Here is a 20,858-nt window from a genome sequence, read left to right on the forward strand (position 1 = left end):
GTGAATATTCAGAATTGATTTGCAGTGATATAATGGTTTGGCTGTTTTCGTCGTCTGTAGACATTTTGTTTTCTCTACAATAATTTGAGTGTAAGTGTATGGAATTATATGTAGGTCCCATATTACAAATGAATGCTAGGGTTTATTTTATTATTATTATCATTATTTTTTTGGGGGGGAGGGGGTCTTTAAATAAAGGTTTACCCGATGTCCCGATAGTAGCTCGTGTAAATTAAGTTTATTAATCCCTATTAAGTTGTACACCAAGGTACAATTATACTACGAAATGAAGGCCGAGGTTGATTTTGGGGGCAATGTTTTGAAATGTTTAGTAATAAAGCTCTAGAAACAAGAATTTTCTCGATGTCCCGATAGTAACTCGAGTAAAGGTTAATTTGTACCACAAGGTGCTTTTAGTTACGACAAAAAAAGACTGGGATTGATATTTTGGTGTGTGACTCGAACCGTTTCAGAATAAAGGCCGGGCCAGAAACTTGCGTTTCTGTTGTCCGGATTCAAACTTGAGTAAAAATGAATGGACTGTGATATTGTTCCACAATGTGTCATAAATAAGAAAGGCTTGGACCGATATTTTGTGTTTGGACTTTTAAGGAGAACGTAACTTCAAAGGGTCAACAAACAGGCCTTTTTTTTAGATGTGCGCAAAATTTTAAGGGTCTCTTTGAAATGATACCGTGACAAATACCTTGATTAAAATTCCACTAAGCAGCTTATCATTTCAGTGAAAAGTTATTTAGTGATCGCGTTGCCTAAGTGTAGCCTACTGAATTGACAAATATTTCAGGTTACAAACCACCAATTGAACCAATGAACATTTGGAACGTACGCAAAAATAGTCCTACGCAGAAATTACCCCATGTTTCTCTTAGTGTGAAAAAAGTTCTCATTTTACTTCAAAAATTAAAACTGTTTCTGAAAGGAAAAAACATTTCTGTACATTTTACAATGTATAAGTGCACTTTACTTTTTGTGATGTGAAGCTTAATCTCCATAATGATTTAAAACGCCTATCTTGTGAAAAGCTTTGAGTGTTTTGGCTAAACAGTGGAGTGCTAGAGCATCACTATGTTGAGTTTTATTTTCCCCTCTTCATTATCTGAAGTTATAATGTCAAACTTTACATTACAATTTAATGACTGGTAGATGAACACGAAGATTAACCACGATTAAAGCAATGACTACAACTTAATGGTTTAGGGATAAAAATGATGAAAATCTTAGATTGAAATAAAAGACAAAACTAATTCAAAACAATAAAAAAAACCAAACAAGCATTGTCATGTACAATTGCAAGAAATATTATTCTAAAACCGAAAGCTATTTGATCCACGAACATAACTAATCGTGATATGAACAGGTTTACCATTAAATGTATAGGTGTGCATTTTCCAAAAAAAAAACCCAAAAAAACGAAAGTAAAACCGTTCGATTCCTGTTATCTTAAGTAAATACAGGTAATATGACTTAATGATATTGGTTATTTTTGTTACAATATCCGTTTTCTGAAGCTGACTGAATAGTAAGAGAGATACGATCACGTCTTCAATTTGAAGAGGTAAAGTTTAATAATTATTAGCATCCAAAATGTCATAATCATAAGTTTTTTCTGTGTATTATTAGCTCATCTGTATCAAAGGTTTATGTTCACTGATGCGATTAATTAGCGTCACCTGTCGTCTATTATCATTTTAAAATCTACCCTGAAACCACTATTCCGAAGATTTTTTTTTTTTGCTACAATCATGACAATATCTTCCTCAGAGTATATGTCTAGTCCACTCTTTCAAAGTAATTCTTTAAACAATAAACAATTATCTGCTATTTGCGTGAATACTACAATAAACATGGAATGTAGAAATTTTTAATTTAGGTGCTTGTTTTTTAACTGTAATTTTGTGGGGTTTTTTTTAATTTAAGATAAGAATATATAAGTAACGTTTGCTAAGTGTCATACGCCTTCGACATTCACACTTACTTACATGTATGATAAATATTAAGAGTGTTAATCAATGACATACCATGATACATTTGCATCTTTCCGAAATTATGATGATAATGAAACTTTTATATTATGAAAGTATTTCGGAAAACTTATTTTTTTACTAATTTCAAATGCTATTGAAGTGCAGCTCTACCTTAAAACCAATAGCTTTTGATAAGTGACTCAGACATTTCTTAATCCTAAGTATGTTTTGCTTTGTAATATTCAGTAACCACATAGAAACTGTATTCGAAAATAAAAGTGCAAATGATTGTTACGTACCCACTGGAGATTGTATCACGTAAAAGTTTGTTAAATTCTATTACTGAAAAGTACTGGAAAAGTCCCTGTCAGAATTGTTGCACTTTAACCAGCTAAACATTAAAGTGTTTCAGGACAAATAGTAAATCCAATGATATGAACATAAGGGTGTTGTTTTACATGATGCCTCCAAAATAAGTAACTTTTCACTGAACTGATAAGCTGCTCACTAGAATTTTAATCAAAGTTATTGTCACGGTATAATTTCAATGTGACCCTTAAATTTTGCTCACGTTTAGAAAAGGCCTGTTTGTTGACCCTTTGAAGTTGCGTCCTCCTAATAAGTTCAGGTCCAAACCCAAAAATCGGTCCAACAAGCCGTTGTTTTAATCTTACTTCTACAGTTCCCTTACAAACAAAACCTTCCATACAAGAAGTCACGATGACTTAAGTTGCAAATCAACAAACTTAACATATGCATTGGAGTACAACTTATGTGGTTTAGTATACATACAAAAACCTCTTGGACTTCATCACACTAGAACCAAACTCTATTCTATACCTCTCACTCTACTACACTCCCTTTACAAAACAAGTCTTGACACTCCTGTTTCTGACCCCACCTCATCATTATACAGACTTGTTGCCATCATTTTGGATATTGGTTTCCACAGACTCTTTAAACCAGTTTGTGTGAAAAGTCAAAATGACGAAAAACGACCATTTCGCCCATTACCGTTTGTCAACAAAGGTACAAATGCAATTAATTTGGCGAACATCCTTCATCACAAATTGTTACCAACAAAATTTCCCCATATTTCAAATACAAATCCATACCAATTATTTCATATTCTTATAGTTCAACCATTGTATCCAAAAGTTTCAAATATAAAAGGCTATTGCAGAACCTCGAGATTGAGGACTTCAAGGCTAAACCACCTGACTGTTCTTGCAAAACCTCTCCATTCAAATATGGTCCTTCTGGTCACGTCGTTACGGAAGTTTAACCACCATCGAAAACGAATATCTGCGTAATATCCTTTCTAAAGGTCCCAGGTACCGTAAAGCACGCTCCATAAATTGGAATTATAACTTTAAAGTTCTAATGGATGCCGTCGAGGAAAATGGACAAAACGAGAACAAGAAGACATTGATTTTTTGTCAGAGTGGTTGAAGACCGTGAGGTCTTTTATTTTGAAATGAATAAAAGTTTTAAATAGGTCAATGAGTGCCAAATCTACATCGGTTTTCAAAGACCCCGATGTAGCAAAAACATGACTAACATGTCGTACCAACAGACAAAGCCCAAAATAACATTGTTTTTGTCTGCAAAACGTGTCACTTCCAATGCTTATTATCAGATGTAGACGTAGAAAATAATAGCAGTGATAAGACCTATACTGCTACCACACTCTCCAAAGAGGAGATTGTGGAAAACCATAAATCTGTGCTATACTCTTTTGTGCTCTCTACCAAGGACGATGAATGTGATTACCGTATATGTACTGGATTCTTAAACTCCACAAGAATCCATAAAAACAACGTTTCATAGCTGGATCTACAAAATGTACCACCAAACCTCTTTCAAAACTTTTAACTTTTATACTCACAACTATCAAAGAGGGTCTTCAGTCCTACCACAACACTTGTTACTCCCGTAGTGGTATTAATTCAATGTGGATCCTAAAAAATTCCAAAGATCTTTTGGAGACAACCAGTTCAAGACTAATATCTGAATATAATAGCATTAAAACCTATGATTTTTCAACATTGTATACTTCTATTCCCCATACTCAGTTAAAATCCCGACTTATAACATTATACATCGTTGTTTTTCCAAAAAAAGTTGGTACACCTAGATACAAATATATAGTTCTTGGTAGAGAATCCTAACACTTAGTAAGAAATTCTTCCAAATCATCTTCCAAGTATACCGAAGAAGATGTTTACAAAATGCTGGAATTTTTAATCGACAACATATTTATCCAGTGTGGTGGACGCGTTTTTCATCAAACGGTCGGCATTCCAATGGGAACAAATTGTGCTCCTTTACTTGCTGACATATTCCTTCACTCTTATGAGGCTGACTTTATAGCTGATTTGATCTGAAAGAAAGAATATCGTTTGGCCAGATCCGTTAATCTCAGTTTCCGCTATATAGATCTTTAAACAATCCTAATTTCTGGGATTTGATACATCGCATCTACCCAAAAGAATTTGAGAAAAGGATACTATAGACACTGTGAAGTCAGCCTCATATCTTGACGTACACTTAGACACTTAGAAATCGATGGTAAGGGAAAACTATTGACCAAACTTTACGACAAACGTGATGACTTTTCATTCAAAATTGTCGACTTTCCTTTCATCTGTGGCAACATCCCTTCAGCACCTGCGTATGGTGTGTTAATATCACGACTCATACATTATGCAAGAGCTTGCCGAAACTACGCAGACTTTTTGTATCGCGCTAGAACTCTAACAAATAGGCTTCTAGAACAGGGTTATGTTGCTACAAGACTGAAGTCATCACTACAGAAGTTTTATGGTCGTCATCATGAACTCGTGGATCGTTATGGTGTATCCATCTGCACCAATACAAATGATTTAGTCAACGGTCACAGTTTTCCTTTCTTCGTTTGTCTACCCCGGAATTGACTTTTTATGAGCAACTCGGCAGGTGTATCTAGAAAAGCAGAGAATGCTTATCCTACCGGTTAACCTGGTCCATGCTCTCAGTTTTTAGTAGAGTCCGAGTTGCTCATTTGCTTTTGTTACTCTGTATCTATGATTTTAGTTACTTTGTGTTCTTTGTTGTGTGTGTCTGTTTTCCATGTCTGGCCTTCGTCCCTGGATTTCATTCTTTTGATTACCGCTATAACCTTGGTTCCCTTGATTACTCTTTAAAGAGTTTCATTGACTGACTTGAGATATTATGAATCATCCCTGCCTAGCGTTTAGTCAGAAACATACTCAATTCATCTGGTTAATGAAATTTTGTTCATACAGCTTACAGCTAAGATGCGGGATACTCTATTTTTCCTTTTTAAAAGGATTCATTGATGCTTAATCACATAAAGCATATCCATGTTTTAATGTGTTTAACCCTATCCAGTTCTTTTAATAGTCTCTTCAAAAGTCAGAGTTTAAGTACTTGGTCAGTACATTAAAGGTCTTCGATTGCCTAGAAGACCTCTTGAATATTTTTGTAGATACCATCATTACATTATTTATTTAATCGACCCATTACAGACATATGAACCACCAATACATGAAATAATATTTTTAGAGGAGACTATTGACCGTTTCGAAAGGTATAAAAATATAACCACGTAATACAGGAACATTTTATTGAAATACAAAGAGAAAATAGAATTAATTGTATGTGCACATGTTGTTACCGAATGAATATAATACATAAAAATACTTAGGTCTAAGCAAGTATAATAGCGTTCTTAATTCTTTATTCTTAACTGCAAAGCTTTCTTTTATATTTTTTTTTATTCGTTTAGTTTATAAATGATTTTGAACATTATAAGAAATGAACACGAAAATAAAGAATAGCCTCATATTTACACACCGAGGTTAGGGACTTATGTCTTCCTGGATTGGGGGAGTGGTAATTTAAAAACAGTGTTTTTTTAATGTTTTGAACCCTCTCATATTGATTTTTTTTGTCCCCATGAATTTTCACATAAAACGCATGTTGCTACCGAATGCATATTTTCAGGGGCGGATACAGGCGGGGGCGTGGCGGGCGTGCCCCCTCTAAAATTTGCAAAGCATGGGTTGTCAGGGTAGACTTAGACAGTTCGAGGTTGACACTTTAATTTCTCGCTAAGTTTACCGCAAACGATATCTATATTACACCCACTCGAGAAGAATATTTCAAAAAGTTAACCTCAAAACTTTATCGCCTCGCTCCGCTCCGCCAAATTTTAACTATGCCCCCCCCCCTTAATCTAAAATCCTGGATCCGCCCCTGATTATACATGAAAATGTCTAGGTCCAAGCAGGTAAAATAGCCATTCTGTATATGTAAAGCTTTCCTTTTTGATTTATTCTTTTAGCTTGTAAATGATTTTAAACATTAAAAGAAATGAACACGAAAATGAAGGATAGACTCATATTTACACACTCATATTAGGGACTTATGTTATCCTTGATTGGGGGGACTGGTCATTTAAAAACAGTGTTTCGGAATGTTTTTGAACCTCCTCATGTTGATAGGGAAACATTTTTTGATCCCCATGAACTTTTACAGAACACCTTGAATCCCTCTGAAACCATATATTATAAGGTCCCTGACTCCTTTCCTTTTAACATTTGTATAGAAAACGTTTTTATGGTAATTATTAACAACGAGCTTTCATTATCATTCAGTGACTGAATCGTGTAACTAAAAATATAATAACCCCTCCCTCCTTTCCATTTATAGGAAACTAAAACATATACTTGTAGCTAAAAATTGCCCCCCACTACAAAGTATAAGAAATAAATGATTTCCCTTTCCATGCCAAAAAAAAAAATCTCCTGATCCCTCTTCATTTTCACCAGCCCACATCCAGGTAAAAAATGTCCCTTAGATTCACTGAAATCATGTTACTCTTCCTTGATCGACGATTATTTTCTTAGTGTTTATACATGCATGTGCGTGTGTGTGTTTTTTTTAAATAATAACAAAAACAAAATCTCGATAGTTATATCTAGAAAAATCATAAACATTACTGAATGACAATTTGTTCGTTATGTTCATTGTGTATTTCTCATGATAGCAAAAAACATAAGTTCTATATCAAATCCAGCAACCTACAGTAGTTATGCCTTTTCTACGATTTGCAACAAGTCGCAAATTTTCACGTATTACTGGAGCACAGGGATAACATAAGTTCCTGAGACTCCCACTAGATTCTTTTTCACATCAAGGAGGAATTTTCTCTCTTTTGGACAAATCTTTGTACTTCTTCAAAAGATTCAAGCTTACTCTAAAAAAACGAGGTATTTGTAGCAACTGACAAATCAGACCGCCATGAATATAATGAAGAAAAAGACCGAATTCAATATTTTTAAACGTCTGATATATAAAACAAATATTAGTAACAAATAAAGCATGGACCAGCAAAATCGAATAATATAGCAACGGTAATCTTAACTACAATTCTACTAATACAAAAAAAAAAATAGCGAATCAGATATTTCTATAAGATAAGTTTTTTGTTACAGTTGATGGTAACTCATTTTTAAGCCCACCTGACCAAATGCCACGTGAGCTATTGTCATCACTTGGCGTCCGTCGTCGTTGTCGAGTTTTAACCGCATTAAAAAGTAAACATAGTTGCCACACTACATTGTAAATTTTATTTTTTATTTTATTTTCATAAATTTCTACACAAATTATGCATTATGAACTTCAGAAATAATCCTACTTAATATAATTCTGGAGAATATATCTCGATGCTTCCGTTTTAATTTGTCACAAAAGCTTAAGACTCGGAAAAAATCTTTAAAAACAAGAATTAATTTGATTACATTAGTTTTTATATTCATAAATTGCAGGAGGAACAATTGAAGCTTATAGCTGAAAGTTGAAGCTACAAATCGTTATACCGGAAAACTAACCACAAACGTTCGATTTGACGACCACCTGTTACTTGTATTAAGAATATCATAGGAAAAATTGAAAGAATGCCCCCACTTCATAAATCAATTTTGCATCTATTAGCACTTTGAGTAATATTCGAGAAACTACAGAGGCTGTTTGTGTTCAACATTTAATATGAACCGAGCTTGACTGCTAATCGATTTACATCGTACACATACGTTATAAAAATAAATGCTGCGTATTCTGTCAGCGTACAAGATAGAAAAAAGCTAACATCGCTGTGTGTGATATTGAAACTTTTTTTTATTGACAAATGTTTGACCAAAGTCTCACACAAATTTATATAAAGAAAAGTACACAGTTGTGACTTATAAATACGTCAGGAATCGATCATATATTCGGCTAATTCAGTAAGATTTCTCTTCGCATTAATCTTCAAAATGATAACTATTGATATATCTGACTTTTTTTAAACGAAAAGTTACTTTCTGAATTATGGAACATGTGTTCTTGTAAAAATATCAGCCATAAACGTTTGCGGTATATAAAGGTTCCATTTTTTTTTAACTTACTATATAAACAAGAATACCAGTTATCAAAATATTTCAGAAAGAAAACATTTTTTATCATTATTTCTTAAGTTGATTTCAAAGTTTACAAACATCTCAATTTAGAGAATGATGAATATGTATGCTAAGTAAGCATGATGAATGAGATTACCACAACTTAATGACATGTAATTAAAAAAAGACAATAAGAAATTTTGATTGAAGTCAAAGCCTAAAACAATTCAAAACAGTCAAAACAAGACAAAACAAAATGCCCATTAACAGGTACATGATTCAGAAATCGAAAGGCATTTAATCCATGAATATATTATCAGAGATATAAACAAGCACATTGGTATCATCTCTCTCCGTCGTCTGTTAACAATTTTGTTTAAAATGTTTCCTCTGAAACCACAATTCTGATGAAGATGATTTGAGAAAGTAATCAAGGGAATCAATGTTATAGCGGTAATCAAAAGAATGTAATCCAGGGACAAAGACCAGACATGGAAAACAGACATACACAACAAAGAACATAAAGTAACTCATAAAGTAACAAAATCATACATAGAAAGTAACGAAAGTAAATGAGCAACTCGGACTCCACTAAACACTGGGAGCATGGACCAGGTGCACCGGTAGGGTAAAAAAGTTTGATTGTTATTGGTTTGCAATATGACTTACAGCATTTGTATGACAATCATCAATAATTTTTCACGAGGCACGAAAGGAAAACTATGACCCGTTGAATAAATCAGTTGTCATGGTACAGATCACTATCTTTGTTGGATTATTTAATGGATTCTTTCAACGTATTTATTTATATGATTGCAATCAACCAATCGTCATGCATCGACACGACGGACATACAAATAATGTAAGATTTTAAGGTGCTCGTTTTATGGACTTGTTTTGTAATGTAAGTGTAATTGTGACGATCTTTAGATTTAAGATTAGCTTATGTAACTTATGTTTGCGAGACTGAACAAGTGTGAATTAGATGTTAATGCGTTCTTGGCATGTGTGATCATATTTTGATTATTCATGGTAAACAATTGATTATCCTATTTATTATAGAGATTTTTACCATTATTAATTCCTATTTTCAACATGAATTTTAAATTTTGTGAACGGCGGATTGATATTCGTGTTGTGACAATTTGTGTCGTTTTGAGGAAGAAAATTCATGAGTGAAATTACCGATTTGATTTCACAGTGTGAATTATCAAAATGTTTACACTGGGAAAATTAAGTCAATCACTGCTATCTATGTGATAAACAATTATAATGCATTCGTGTTTTTCAGAAATAATAAAAATGGATATGTTTTATCAATAGACTACACGGAAGGTTGTGCTTCGTATATTCGTTTTATCTGCTGTATAGTGCATTTCGAAACGACAATATTAGTATCCAGATACAGTAGCGCAGATCAGGGATATAGTCTATCGTTCTTATAAAACGAAACTTGATCTTTATTGTATTCCAAATATTGTATTCCGAAAAGTCCCTTCCAAAATCAGAGTTTGAGTATTTAATGAGCAGATTGATTAACAGTTTTAGATTACCTCGCAGTGCAGGCCCTGTAATGATACTTTTTTAAATAAACATTTAAGATAATGTTTCTTTTTACCATCATTACATTATAATTTTAATTGATATTTCCAGATATTTGAACCATCAATATTTCATAAAAGGCATAATAATTTATAGAGCATTGTTTACAGAACAAAAGAGTTTATAAATATAGACACGTAATTCAAGGACATTTTCGTAAAATACAAAGACAAAGTAAAATCAATGGTTTATATGTAAACTGTTATCGCATGTATATCATACATGTAATTCAGGAGTTCCTGGTAGGTAATAAGCTGATGTTTTATTTTTATACTTATTACTCTTTATTATAGTCTTAATCTTTGTTTAAGTTCCACATTTGTGTGTGTGTATGTGTGTGTGTATGTGTGTGTGGTGAATGTCTAGCATGTACTGATAGTGTTCTGTAAAATATCTCATCTAACAAATAGCTGATTTACAAGTTGTACATAATAAAGTGAACATAATGAATATACTATATAATGATGAATATTTAATTTTTAATCACTTAATTCATTAAAATGCCATAACATTTTTTTCTAGTGTTAGCATGATATCATAAGATGGCATCCAACAAGTTGTTCGTGGTCGCCATCGATTTTGGAACTACATACAGTGGTTATGCCTTTTCTACGATCAGCAACAGGTCACAAATCTTGACCTATAATTGGAGCGAAGGGAGAACACAAGTGCCAAAGACACCAACTAGTATCCTATTCACACCCAGGAGAGATTTCAACTCTTTTGGACACGAGGCAGAGAAAAAGTATGCTGAGTTGTCCAATTCCGGAGAATACAAATTCTGGTACTTCTTCAAAAGATTTAAGCTCACCCTTTACGATAATAAAGTAAGTTTAATACCATCTATTCATCTAGCAATTAATGAAATAAAACAGCAGCAGTGGAGTGTTATGCCATACAAATACGTGTACTAATAAATATGATTTTTTTTTGTTATCAAAATTAAAGCTGTGCTAATACAATAAAAAAAACAAAAAACAAGTATAATAAAATATCGACTTAAAAATCAGGTTGTGTATCAATTTTTGGGGAAATTCCCCCAGTTTAACTGTTCAAGTGTTCAACAGATTAATATACGTTTGTACATTGTACATAATAAAGAAATTCAAATAATAAATGTGAAGTTTCCAACTTTTCTTTTTAATGAAATCTCTTTAAAAAAACTTGATTTATCATCAACTAATAGTCATTGCAGCAATTAGAAAGCTGTATTTTAGTTTCTTGCACAAACAGATTTATCAAATGTTGCTGTATAAAATGACTATACTTGTAATCAAATAAAATCTCTGGCTTCCTTGTTGTACAGAACCTGAACGAGCAAACAATGATTAAAGACGTAACAGGAAAAACTATGCCAGCTATTGACATTTTCAGCAACGGTATTCGATTTCTTAAGGATCACCTGATTAGCCATTTTCAGGGCCACATAAGTGGTATTAGAGGTAGTGATATTCACTGGGTGCTTACCCTGCCTGCAATATGGGACGAATCTGCCAAAAAGTTCATGAGGAAATCCGCAGAAATGGTAAAACGGCTTATAAACTCCATCTTTGTTTATTTTTTTTTATTTTTAATTTTTTTTATTTGTGTGTGTGTGTGTGTGTGTGTGTGTAAAGTTCATTAATTTTGTTTAGTTACATATGCGGGGGAACAATGTTCGACTGTGACACAAACACGAATACCTCAACCAAAATCTTAATTGATTATCTATTACAATATCATTGTTAAATATAGCTTATTGGACTAGTATTTGTCAAAATTTCGCATTTGACAACTGTTCATCATATTTAAACTTATGAGACAGTTTCAGTCAATAGGTAAAATACAAAAAGTCATTTCCCCCCAAAATGTATGACTTTTGCAAACATACACATGAATATACAAAAAGAAATATTCAGGTGCTCATTTTCAAATCTTATCTTATAAACGTAGCAAAAATGTAACATAAATTACTTCTAGTGCCTGATGATAATGTTTATAATACTATATTATTTCTATTCGAAGCTGGATGTTCGAACGCAAATTTAATGATGTTAAATGCACGGTATATAATTGTACAAAAACCCGCAAATTTACACTCATTTTCGCATAACAACATTTTTTTCTGTCACAACAGGCTGGAATACCTGCTAACCAGTTGACCTTAGCTTTGGAACCAGAATCTGCAGCATTATACTGTCAGCTTGGAGAGGAACGTACAGGTTTGACACCAATGGTTTCAGGAGAGAAATTCCTACTGCTCGATTGTGGTGGTATATATTTTATAATCGAATGAAGCTTTTTTTTACCACTCCGGTAATCGTTATGTTTAAATCAAACATTCTATTCTGTGCTAAAGAGTTTTGTGTGTTGCTTGTTGTCCTTATCTTCGAAATTAATATGTAATTGTTTTGTTTTTACTTTGATTTCTAAAAGTGTATGTTGTGGTCTCCATATTTTCCTGTTTCTTGTTTTTGCCATGTTTGGGATTTGAAAGAGTAAACAAGGGAACCAAGGTTATAGCGGTAATCAAAAGAATGTAATCCAGGGACAAAGACCAGACATGGAAAACAGACATACACAACAAAGAACACAAAGTAACTAAAATCATACATACAAAGTAACAAAAGTAAATGAGCAACTGGGACTCCACTAAAAACTGGGAGCATGGACCAGGTGCACCGGTAGGGTAAGCGTCCTCTGCTTTTCTAGAAACACCCGCCGAATTGCTCATAAAAAGTCAAGTCCAGAGTAGACAAACGAGGGAAGGAAAACTATGACCCGTTGAATAAATCAGTTTTCATGGTGCTGATGGATACATCATAACGACCCACGAGTTGAAGTTTTTGGAATGTTATTCTGTGTCGACATTTACATTTAAGGTGGAACAGTTGATGTCACAGTTCATGAAGTAAGACCAGACAAGACACTGAAAGAAATCCATAGAGCTTCGGGAGGTCCATGGGGTGGAATAAAGGTTGATGATGCGTTTCAAGAACATCTTATGGAAGTATTCGGCTACGAACAGATAGAAAATCTACCAAAGAGCGATGTATTGGAATTGGAAAAACATATTAAGAAACTAAAACGGACTGTTGATACCAGTGATAGAACTTTGTACTTGCAAATACCGTTTAGTCTTATACGAAATGCAGAATCAGGAGTCCTTGTTGCTGGCAAATTAAAACTTGGTGCAGCAGTTATCAAAGGCTTCTTCGAGAAACCAATCAACACTATATGTGATCATTTGGTTGACATACTGCGTGATCTTAGATTGAAAGGGTATTATTCCATCGATCGAATGGTTCTTGTTGGAGGATTTGCCGAGAGTAAACTTCTCCAGTACAAAATAAAACAGAGATTTTCTTCGGCAATGAACATTGTTTCTCCAACTGAACCAGCATCAGCCGTAGTTAAAGGTGCAGTTGAATTCGGGCATTGCCCAGAGAAAATTCGGTATCGCTTATCTCCATTCACGTTTGGTGTTGACACAGCTACACCATTTATATATGGAAAACACCCACAATCCAAATTGCTGACAGTGAACGAAAAGAACTATTGTGAAGATATCTTTGATATCCATGTTATAAAAGACCACGAGGTTGAAACCGGTGCTCATATTTCCAACAAAATATATTCACCTTTGGATCCACACCAGACTGCAATACTTATTGGTGTCTACGAGACAAGCAGTGTAAATCCCGAATTCACAGATGACATCGGATGTCGACTATTGGGACGATTTAGTGTTGAAATTCCAGATGAATATCATAGTGTAAGCAGAAACTCTAGGACTGTGAATGTCAAGATGATTTTCAGTGGAACTGAGCTGAAGGTTGAAGCAAGAAGTGTACACACAGGAAAACTTTATGAAGCAAAGTATGAGTTCATTGGGTAACCTGTTTAAGGCAGCACAAAACAAATGAATACTATAAATTATGCCACAAAAAACCCAAAAACTTATATAAAGAAAAATAAGTACAAGATATCAGGTTTAATCAAAATTACCTTTACAATGCTGTCTTTTTATCTTATTTAACTTCACAGATCTTTTTCTTGGAAACTTAAACTATTTTCACCTCGGTAACTACCTGCATTTTTTTATTTTATTTTCCGAAAATATCCAGTTTGTTTTTTATTTTTCTTCAGAATATGAAAGTATATACTAAGTGTTCCCAACAGAATAATCGAATATTTTATGAACAAGCTAATTTTCAATGGTAAATATCGCAACAAATTACACAATCAATGAGCCTAGCTTATCTCGAAATCAATTGTAGTGACTTATATGTAATGTCCATGAAAACATGTACGATCGAGATAAATATGCACGGTAAGGTATGACCGTATGTAAGTCCTCGCATCTTATTATTGAAGCCAAAACAAAACCAAAAAAAAAATAAATAAATAAAATACTGAAGAAAAAAGAGTTAATATACTGAACAAAGGATATTTCGTTTTTTGCCTCAATGGGTCCAATTGGTTTATGTTGTTGGCATTTTCAGTCACTGGGAATATTATTACAGTTTTACCGGTGTCACCATAATATGATTTACCGATACGAAGTTCCTATCTCTCAGGTGAGACACGTCTTACCGGATTGTCAGTTGACTCACCGAACTTGACACTTTCTAGCTACAGCAGTGATCCTTTGAAGTACTGTGTCGGATAAAATACAAAAGAGCATGTGAAAGGAGCTACAAGAGCTAGGATCTATGACTCACAACAGGTTTTAGCATTTTAGTTTTTAATATGTTGCCGATGAATAAGACCATATTTTACATCGATATGTACCTTTACCATCGAGGATAAACTGTGGTGGAACACCTAGTGTATACTTTCATATCCTGAAAATAAAATTGTGTATATTGAGAACATATGAAAACAATGGTAATCCCATGACGTGATTTCCGTATTATTTATTTCTATGTAATATCAAGTTCAGGACTAACTGATCAAGTGTCCATCTATTGTATTTTTTCAATGTTTTAGGCGATTTAATTTTGATCATCTATATTACCTTTGTTTAATTCGGTTAATTTTCCGCTATTTCTATAGTGTTTTCTTAATTTACATGATTAGGCTGTTGTTTTTGATAGAACTCATTTGCGACTCTGTCTGGTCGGTATGTCTGGATTCAGCATTATTGTAGCTACACTCTTACTGGGATTTACTCACTTGCAATGTGACGGTACGGTGGCGAAGCAAGAGACATGCTTACCATTCCGAAGCACCTGATGTAACTCCCGATCGTTGTGGTCATACTGCTAGTACTTAAATTGATTTTTTTGTGTGATGTCTTGCTTTTTGATATTAACTTTTTTATATTTAATTGAATTTTATTCTGTTCGGTTCAAAGTGTATGTAGATCGTCTTTGTTTTTCCTTTTCACGTTCAGGCCATGTACTTAGAGTTTGGTGTACTTTTGATACATTGTCTCATCATTATCGACACTTAGGTATTTTTCGCGGATTTTTATATCGACTTTCTTTTTTATAATTCCTTTTGACTACCATCTACTTTTTATCAGCTGTGTTATAACTCCTTGTCACTTTACACATTGAAACATTAATGTATCTTTTATGGTTTGACTCAGAATATCTTTCCGAAATCTGCACAAATCTTTTTTTACAAATAGTTTCTTAATTTTGGTCCTAGCAATGCTCAAACATCAACAGATAACAGTATTACAAAACGTTGAAGGTATTTAGAAGCTTATTGGCCTATACACATACAGTCTCATTGATAAAGGTACCATGTATGTTCATTCATTCATTCATTTATTCATGCATTCATTTCTTTATTCCTCATCAAATAAGATCATTAATATGTATATTTAGTAATACATAATGTTAAATACTAACTACAAACATTTTTTAGACTGGACGATAAAAGGCTTATAAATATTCTTCAGCTGCAGCATTTTGAACATACCGAAATCAACTTTTAGTTCTTCTATAGTTCTTGTTTATGTCAAACATCATGCCTTTTGAGCGACTTCATGCTTGCCACAGACGATGCTTACCCTGTTCTATTTTATGGGCTGCTTTGACACTTGCATTTCAATAAGGTTTGGTGTGTGATTGTAACCACACTCATGTTGCCTCTGAACCGTACTAAATATAGTATTATCATCCATGTTGCTATGTTCCATAAGTGTAAGTTGAACCTTTACATGTAAGTTAGCATTTCCATAAAAAATATGGTGTCGATGTACCAACTTTCTTGGTTCAATGGATTAAGTTTTATTGATATGCATTGTATTATTAGGATTACAACTACCGTTAAAATCACCAGAAAAAAACATTCCTACATTGACAGAAATGTGTATACAATAAATTTTGTACATACATATCTCAATAAACTTTTCTGCTGGAAAATACACACCAAATATATAATATTTACACCCATTCTCATTTCTAAATTCAATATCTACTATTTGGTCTGATTGAATATAAAATATGTTATAAATTGAAAACTTCAGTGTTTCTTTAAACAATATTGCTACCCCACTTTTCCGTTGTGAGCTCTATAGTTATCTGATAGAGTGGCAGCCTTAACTGCATTTATATTTATGATCCAAGGAAGACAAATACTCTTAATAAGTTGGCTTAAGCTTGTGCTTCGAAATATATCGAATATCACAAGCAAATGAATGAAACACACTGTGGAGGAGATAATGCCTCTTACATTCCATGTTAAATTGTTAAGATCATACATTTCTAACACACAATTGGAAAGAACAATAGGAAACAATATGAAACGAAAGGCAACCAGTTAAATGGAATGTTTTATATAAGCAACTTTCCATTGTTTTATTAGTATAATCGTTGTCGTGGACTTGATAATCAGATCGGTGCTGTCAGACTCGTCCGTTTGAGGGCACACAACAGACGCCTGTGACTGTAAACAGGTTGATTTAAATTACGTCATATTTTTTTGCATAGACAAAATAACATTGTAATGCCTGACTATCGCGGAGTAAATCTTATGAACAGGTATAGACTTTTTTTAAATTATATGCTGTATTAGCCAAATCACACTTTAGTTTGTCATTCTCTCATCTAAAAAAATCTATGATTTTTCCCTCTCATCGTCAGACTGTTCTATGACACTTAGTCTCTGTAAGGTGGATTGCAATATTACTATCAATTCAACATTGGAGATAGAAAAGGATGTTTGCTTACACTTTTCGTGCAATCGTCTTTTTTTTTTAAATTTCATCAATGAATGTGTGGTCACCGAATTAACGTTTGTAAGCTATGTCATATGTGTGTACACACAACTGAACTTGTCCTTTACAATTGAAAAGTAAACTTCAATTAATTCTCAAACGCACCTCACCGTGAAGAATGATAATCGTAGCGAAAAGTACGGAGCACTAAAGAGTTTCAAGACGGCTAAAAAATTTGTAATTACTTTAACAGCAACATAGGTCGGACAAAATGCACCTGGTCATTCATACATATATGCTCAAACTATCGTTCGTTAGAATATGCATAGTTTAGTGAAGTAAACGCCATTCCGACAATTGATCCGACAGATAAAAAATGATCAAATTGACGACATGACTTTTCCCTCACAATTAGAAAGTGAACTGAAAGCCCATCCCGATAATCATTTGTCTCTGTTCCGGTTTGCGAAATGGTGTTGATATAATGGCTAAATATAAAATATTGAGATCAGTATAGAGTAAGCCCACTAGGTATCGCCGATATTAAATATTCGCATAAAAAGCGACTTATCATAGACATGTCAACAATTCATAATGATAAGAATTGAAGTATCAACGACCTCATAGATGAAGATTTAAAACTTGATGACACAAGCTAATTGTTAAGTACAGAAATGGTATAAAACACTGAGTAAATTTTTTTTTATACAAAATGCTTTTAAATTCATTCCTTTCTCCCCGAGTCATTGTTTTGTATTAAATATGAATTGATTGTCATATTACTTATACATTAGATTGTTATTTTGATGCCAAAAGATTTGTTAAAATTTTTCCGTAGCAGTTTGATACATAGCTGAAGGTAATTATGAAGTCAGACAAATGCTTCATCTTCTTGATGACATTTTCACAATAGACCCCTGAAGTTGACGCAGCAAGAACTGCACATTTAATGACAATGTTTCTTAACAGACTAATGTGGGACACAACCGATGGTTCACTAAAATGCATTTAATACATACCTTGTTCTAGACAAGAATAAGTTAGAGGCTAGACTACCGAAATAAAACACGCATGTTGAAATAATTTGCTAGTTTATTGATAACACGTTTATGTACAAAGATAAATCTACATATACAAAGAGAGAGTTTCAAATTTGCATCACGTGTGATAATGCCAAAACGATCTTTCTAATATTATAAACACTGAATAAGGTTAAAGAACTTACGTTGATCTGAGGAAATAGTGTTGTGTTGAATTAACTATATGACTAAAGTTTCTTAGTGGTTTGAGAGGCATAAATATGTTCCACGATATGAACTATATTACTATCTTTAATATGCAACTTTACACTGATGTATCATCTAAATTAGAATATGGAGGCTTCCATCAACGAAAGTTGTTTTGTTCTCCATGGCTATTTTGCAGGATCATGAATAGGATATTATTTTATTTTATTGTGATAACGAGGCTACTGTTCAGAAAAAAAGAAAGGTCTAAGTGTATTGACAACATGAACGATTTGTGTAAATCAACATGGTATGCATGTATTATAACTTTCAATTAACATCACAACATGTCGAATGTATACAAAAATAACATCAGTGATGCTTTATCTCGTTTACAGATAGAACTATATCTTTGTTTGACATAGGTTTTCCTCATTTTGTAATTTTGTTAAATGATATTTCAAACAAAATAATCGATTTAATACCTATTTCAGAAAACAATTTGATTCGCTTTGTAGCACATTGTTTTAAAGTTTTAGAACTGAAATATACAGAAATATCTAGAAGCATCATCTGGCCTGTTTGTGCCAAAGTTAACCTTGATATTGAAGCCTTTTGTGCACATTAATGGCTCACCATGAATCAGTAGGTTGTTTATAACATTTACTCTTTCTTGGCATTAAATTTGTCTAAAATTAAAAAGAAGTGTTTTTGATATGTTAATAGAATGTTCAATAAAAACAGCTTGTATCGTTTTTTGTTTTTGTTTTTGTTTTTTTGTTTTTTTTTAGTTTTTTTAAGATGTGAAGAATTTACATATTATTCCTATGAATCAATTACATTACACTATTGCACGGGCTGAAAGCACTCTTTGTTAATAAGCAAAAACTATTTACATTTAAAAAAAATGTGGCTGAGTAGTGCGATTCGGAAATTGATTGTCATAAAGATTTAACATCGTTGAAAAGAAATGAAAGACTAAAGAAGGCTTGCCATGAATAGACATTATCTTACCCAAATATATTCAAACGAGTCTTTACATGGCAGGTGTTTGTTATTCTTTACTTAGTTTGACCTACAAAAATAACATGATTTGTGCCTCAGAATCCATTCATATGCAAGAAAATGTTGTCAGGATAAGAAAATTTCGAAGCATTGTGACAGGTTATAGGGAACAGGGATTTCGTAAAGTGGAAAGGAAATTTATAATTGGTAATCTGTTTGCATTCAGATTTTTTTTCAATTAAAAGTAATAGAAAAGATAATAAAAATATAAAAATATAAAATGTTGGTTGATATATTAATAATATACAGAAAATATATAGGAAAAGGGGAAATTTAATAGGGAATGGGGGATGGTATGTGTTTTTAATTGGGAGTTTTTACCATTCAAGCGCTGTATCAGATCAAAACATCAAAACACGGTATATTCCAATTTGGATACTTCTAACAGAATTTGATAGTGCAATGCGAATTCTTTCTTATTTTTATTTTTTTCCTCCACTGCAATTCTTAAAACTAAAACTAAAAATTCATATTGCATATGTGAATCGAAAGAATAAGTCATACCATAGGTGCAAACAAAGGGGCTATGCAAGCACAAAACAACACCCCAATAACAACACACGACAAACAAACCAATAAACCAAAAACTACTACAGAAAAAGGATGTCAGTTAAAATCCGGACTGATCTCTTGAAGCCATATTTGTACATTTGTATCACCCTTTTTCAAGACACCTCTCTCGTTAGAAAGGGTAATTTTTGGACAGTTCGAAGTCGCTGACCGTATTACTTGCTAAACAATTGCTTCGATCTTTGTGCAACATATCATTGATACTGTGCCTAGAATTTTTTGCTAATGTCGTTGAGTTATATCTACCTAGTCGGCGTATTGTCGCACGAATATATGTTGTTTGCTAATAGTCGATAATTTCGTCAGAAGTAAATAGTCAAATACATTTCGCATTATAAATCATTTGATCTTATTTTTGTCAATGCGTAATGTACACTGTAGTCAACTTTAACATTAATTGTTTAATAGCTTCTAATGCAAAACAAAACAAAAACTAAAATGAATGACACCCCCAATCATGATTGTTCTACCTCGTATCTAATTATGCAAAATGAAAAACGAACGAAAAATTCAAAACAATATTTCTTTTGACGATCATCGGTGAACATAGTATTGTCAGTATTGATCTGTCGGCGTTCTATTTAATCAATAGACCGGTAATAAATCGGTAATTAAAATATTTAATATGTTCAGATAATTAAAGAAGAAAAAAGAATATACACATATAGTCTCACAAGTTCTTAAAAGGTAAAGTAGCTTAGTGTCGTTGGGTTAATTAGGTTAGGTGATCTTGTTTAAATTTCATTTTAAATTTAAACATCCAATGAATAAATATTTTACATCAAATTAATGAGCAGTGATATAGTACGTGTAC

General features: G+C 33.0%; 2 protein-coding genes across 11 annotated transcripts in view; one reads left to right on the plus strand and one right to left on the minus strand.

Annotated features, from left to right (window-relative positions):
- LOC148614001 (uncharacterized) overlaps window positions 1–20,858 on the minus strand; it is a 163,510-nt gene that overhangs the window by 46,555 nt on the left and 96,097 nt on the right. The gene's annotated exons all lie outside the window — the stretch shown is intronic.
- On the plus strand, window positions 1,467–19,164 carry LOC148614005 (heat shock 70 kDa protein 12B-like). Of its 5 annotated transcripts, none has more exons than XM_088587723.1 (5): window positions 1,467–1,576; window positions 10,553–10,857; window positions 11,337–11,555; window positions 12,147–12,282; window positions 12,892–19,164. In XM_088587723.1, the coding sequence occupies exons 2-5, from the start codon at window positions 10,573–10,575 to the stop codon at window positions 13,905–13,907; spliced, it is 1,656 nt and encodes a 551-aa protein (XP_088443849.1). In that variant the 5' UTR covers window positions 1,467–1,576; window positions 10,553–10,572; the 3' UTR covers window positions 13,908–19,164. The 5 variants fall into 5 exon arrangements, with proteins under 5 accessions (XP_088443849.1, XP_088443850.1, XP_088443852.1 ...); XM_088587724.1 differs by lacking the exon at window positions 1,467–1,576 and adding an exon at window positions 9,261–9,332; XM_088587726.1 differs by lacking the exon at window positions 1,467–1,576 and adding an exon at window positions 9,266–9,290.

The sequence above is a fragment of the Perna viridis genome, chromosome 6, assembly GCF_037379345.1.
Source record: "Perna viridis isolate PV_CMFRI_1.1 ecotype Kerala chromosome 6, ASM3737934v1, whole genome shotgun sequence".
Lineage (NCBI taxonomy): Eukaryota > Metazoa > Mollusca > Bivalvia > Mytilida > Mytilidae > Perna > Perna viridis.